The sequence below is a fragment of the Berghia stephanieae genome, chromosome 7 (genome assembly GCF_034508935.2).
Source record: "Berghia stephanieae isolate SIO BIC M18660-M18661 chromosome 7, UCSD_Bste_1.3, whole genome shotgun sequence".
In the NCBI taxonomy this organism is placed as follows: domain Eukaryota; kingdom Metazoa; phylum Mollusca; class Gastropoda; order Nudibranchia; family Aeolidiidae; genus Berghia; species Berghia stephanieae.
In genome coordinates this window covers 33,435,936-33,440,294 of record NC_088366.1, presented here as the reverse complement: position 1 = coordinate 33,440,294, position 4,359 = coordinate 33,435,936, and the positions used below count along the sequence as shown (strand labels likewise).

The 4,359-nt window shown below is 37.3% G+C and overlaps 1 protein-coding gene across 1 annotated transcript in view; it reads left to right on the top strand.

Moving 5' to 3' along the window:
• LOC144977118 (acetylcholine-binding protein-like) overlaps window positions 1–3,271 on the top strand; it is a 5,399-nt gene extending 2,128 nt beyond the window's left edge. Inside the window, exon 2 of the mRNA XM_078921946.1 lies at window positions 1,551–3,271. Within this exon, the coding sequence (XP_078778072.1) occupies window positions 1,551–2,239 (689 nt within the window). The 3' untranslated portion in view covers window positions 2,240–3,271. The remainder of the gene's footprint in view (window positions 1–1,550) is intronic.
• Window positions 3,272–4,359: the final 1,088 nt, after the last annotated feature.

The window sequence follows — 4,359 nt, the reverse complement described above, 5'->3', positions numbered from 1 at the left end:
GAGAGACCATGCTTTGTATTGAGTCTTTAGTTTTCCTTTCCGTTGCTTTTTTACATTGCTAATTACTGAATGCCAAAATGGAGAATGAAAATTTACGGCATATATCTGACATGCATCTCTTGTAAACTAAATCACTTGTCATCAATGTCTTCTTCGCTTGACTCATCGCTTGACACGAATGCAGCGTGATAAAGGCGATTTGGTCAGTTCTCGTAATCATGGCATTCACAAATGATTGTGCATGGAAGCATTTTGAAGATCCACAAGGTTTTTCAGGAGAACATTCTTATTGAATTGTCTCTAACAACTCGGGTGGCATAATTGATGTAATGCTTCACACTATGATTGGGGCAAGTGACTTCGTTGCTGGTAGCTTCATCCATCCAAAATCTGTTGGTTGTAAATCTGCGAGAGTCTTTCGAAGTCTATGGTACCACATTGCTGTCAGGATGTGGTCACGTTTAGTGTTATCACGGAACGCTTGTGAGGTAGGGGGTACAGTTTTCAAGTCAGGGACCTTTTTAATTATTTTTCCCTGTTTTCTTCAAACTTTGTACTTGGCGCCTGTCATAATTGCTTCATTGGCAACGCCGTAGCATGCAGTTATGAAGAATTTGGTTTCTTTGATAACATCAAAGCTGGCACTGGTGTTTCCAAGATTGTCCAATCTGTGTGCTCTGTGAAGAACTTCGATGACTGTGTTTTTTCCTATACCATACGGTTTAGCCACAGTATCACACCAGATAGCACCACAGCAAAAGATAAGGCGCAATTTCTTGATTTCTCGACACCGTTTTATCAATGTCAACAAGTCCAACTTACATTACACACTCCTTTGCCTGCTCAAGCCTCCCCCAGATTTACAACCAACAGATTTTGGGTGGTGAAGTTACCAGCAACAAAGTCACTTGCTCCAACCATAGTGCCAAGCAACACATCAATTTTACTACCCTAGTTGTTAGAGATTATTCAATGCGGATTTTATTTCCTGAAACAACTTGTGGATCATGAAAATGTGACTGTGTTGCCGCGTAGCTTCCATGCACAATAGTTTGCAAATGCATGATCACAAGAACTGTCAAAATTGCCTTTATCAAGCTACTTCCGTATCGAGCGATGGGCTATCAAGCGATGAGCCAAGCGACGAAAACAATGGTGACGATTGATTTAGTTTACCAGAGATACAGGTAAGATATGCCGAAAATTGTCATTCCATTTTTTCGTCCTTCAGTCATTAGCAATGTAAAAAGGCAAAGGTGAAGAGAACTGAAGACTCAATTCAAGGCACTTTCTTTCATTATAGAGACTCTCTCCATGTTTTTGTGTGATCTGACACATTCCGCACAAAATGAGTCATTTTCACTATCCCAATTATACTTTCACCGCTGTAGACAATTTAAATATCAACAAAGAGCATAAATATCCACATTTCTATCTTGGTCTTGTACTGAATGATATACATTTTAAATTGACTGTTCGGAATAATGTTGATCCCCAACCCTTTGTTTTAAATATAATAGATTCATATACAATCTCCATTTTATTTGTAGTGTCGTTTGGACTTGAGCCGATCTCGGCACCTCTCGTCAACCATATCTTGAGCACACCTGGGTTACGCCTTATTCCCATACAAAAACCAGGAGACCACGTCAATGTGATCCTTAATGTCGGGATTCAAAACATCAACAACATTGACAAGGAACGCAACACCGTAGATGTGTCTCTGTTTACTATGTACAGATGGTCATCAGGCATAAACTGGAATCCTGAAGACTTTAATGGTGCTTATAGATGTGTCCTTAACCCATCTCAAATTTGGACGCCCGATATTGTTATTAGCAACGCTGTTTCAAGTCCTGAGATTCTCAATCCCTCGGGTGTTAACCTATTCATGAATGGATTTATTGGTTATAATATACATTTAAAGATTACTTTAGCTTGTGACATGACTGGGGATAAATGCATGATTAATTTCAGGTCCGCCAGTTTTCTGAATACTTTTCTCGTTTTAATTACACCTGAAAATATCCCATTTGATCCGTTGAAACTTTATTACGATAATTGGGGTAACACAGACGGAAGATTTCAAGCTAGAGATACTGAATACAAAAAGTCAAAACTGGTTCTGTTCGAAAATAGCAAGAAAGCTGTGGACGTGGTGACATATATGTTTTCTATCAAAGACACCCAGCCATACAATAGACATCGTCAATCGAAACTGGTGATGACTTGGAACTGAAATACAAGAGATATCTCAAGACCGTCTGGCTGAAGACGGGGCTTATTTTGTCAAAAACGTTTACGGCACAGAAATAAACTTTTCTAAAATTTGTTAGTCATTTTGAGTAGTACTTAATAGTTATCAAATACCATGAAGCACTTTATCCGTGTTCCAATGACAACACATTTAAAAAACAATATGATATCAAAATCAGAATTTTCAAGTTTTATTATCTTTTAGATTAATTTAGCAAAGTTACGCGGTTCCGAGAATAAAGTATAGAATTTTCGCAACTAGATCTACCTTTTTTTTTTTTTTTGCAAAACTAAATTTTTAATTTGCACTTGAACAAAAGTTGATAAATTTAACATGGGATCTTTTTAAAAAATTGAGCTCTATGATTTATAGATTTTTTGGATATTTTAAGGGGATCTGGTTATTTCTTGTTTGTATTTATTATCATATATTGTATTGTTTGGTCTTTGGGCACGAAACAAACATGATTTTAAAGTTTTAGTTTCAAACAACAGTTTTTGATAAAGTTCAATGATAGCGACAAATTTCGTTTTAGGTAAAGTTTCAAACTTGGATTCATCTTCAGCCAACAATGACATAAATATAGAACGGTAATGCATCACGCACATGTCCACAAAGAGGTCCGATTGTGTCTTTTTAGATTTTGCTCATTTAATTTTCGTTAATATTGCTTTTTGCTTTTGACTCAAGACTGATTTGATTATAATTTTAATGGTTACTTCGTTTTACTTGTGTAGCAATGCTTGCAATTCTCTGGATTGGTCGCCAGTCTGCCGCAAAGTGCGTCCGTCATAAAAATAGTCCATTACAAGTCCCGTGCGCACAGAATATTGCAAATTCCTCCAAAATTACGAAATGTGGTGCAGTAATTTTATGCATGTTGGCTTATATGTTAAGTGACTTTACAAATTTTGAATACCGATAGCCAAACAGTTTTCTCACAATGCTGAATTTCTTTTATCTTTGCATGCTTTGCAATAAAATATGACTCAAACTTTTAAATGTTTACAGTAATGGTGTGTTGATTCTCTTTCTTGTGGGGAGAATATTCACAACAAAGTTGCATTCAGAGGCGTAGCTTTGGGTTTTTTCAAATAGTGTAACAATAGATATCATTTAAATAGTAATGAACAGTGTCGGAAAAAAATCGCAAATTGACGTAAAAAAACAGGAGGTTGGGGGGGGGGGGAGGGGGTGGTCCTCCGAATTCTTATACGCGACAACTTTTATAGGTCGCACACTGAGGCTAGACTTCTCTAATATCAGATTCCATGTAAGTTTTGTATAGTATAACCTTTTAAAGGAACCGCAGTTTTCAAATACAAGAGGTGCATAATTAAAATGACATAGTTCCTGGTTGTGAGCAATCTATTAATAGAATTGCTGTTCGCCGCATGCCCTGAAAATGAAAAATTCTGCGCTTCGCCTCTCTTGAGAAATATCTGTAAACTTTCCTCATTGTGACAAGTTTGCATGTTTAATCCAGATTGTTGTCATTTTTTATGAATGTAGGAATCACAACAGGTAGCTACGCCTCTGATTTTCAACTTTTAAAATGTTACAATTGTTTTATGTCAATAGTCTTCAACAGTCGTAACGTCACTTCCTTCCTAATGACGTATGGTAACTTAGTAACACTGGCTCTAAACTATCGGAACAATGGCGGACGCCGTATGAAATATTTCTCCGGCGAGCTTAAGCGCGTATCCAGAGGAAAAAAAAACATAAATTTGATCATGTTTTGTCTTTTACACATTCTGATGACAAGGCATATGAAAAGGGAATGAAAAGTTCTAGCCAGCATGAAGAATAAAAAGCAATGGTTTTCTTTGTTTAGAACCAAGATGGCCGCCGTTGCCGGGCGCGTGACATCAGACTACTGAATCCAATTGGATTCAGTAGTCTGATGTCACGCGCCCGGCAACGGCGGCCATCTTGGTTCTAAACAAAGAAAATCTTTACTTTTTATTCTTCATGCTGGCGAGAACTTTTCATTCCCTTTTCATATGCCTTGTCATCAGAATGTGTAAAAGTCAAAACATGATCAAACTGATGGGGGTTTTTTTTTCCTCTGGATACGCTTTTAAGCTCGCCGGAGAAAT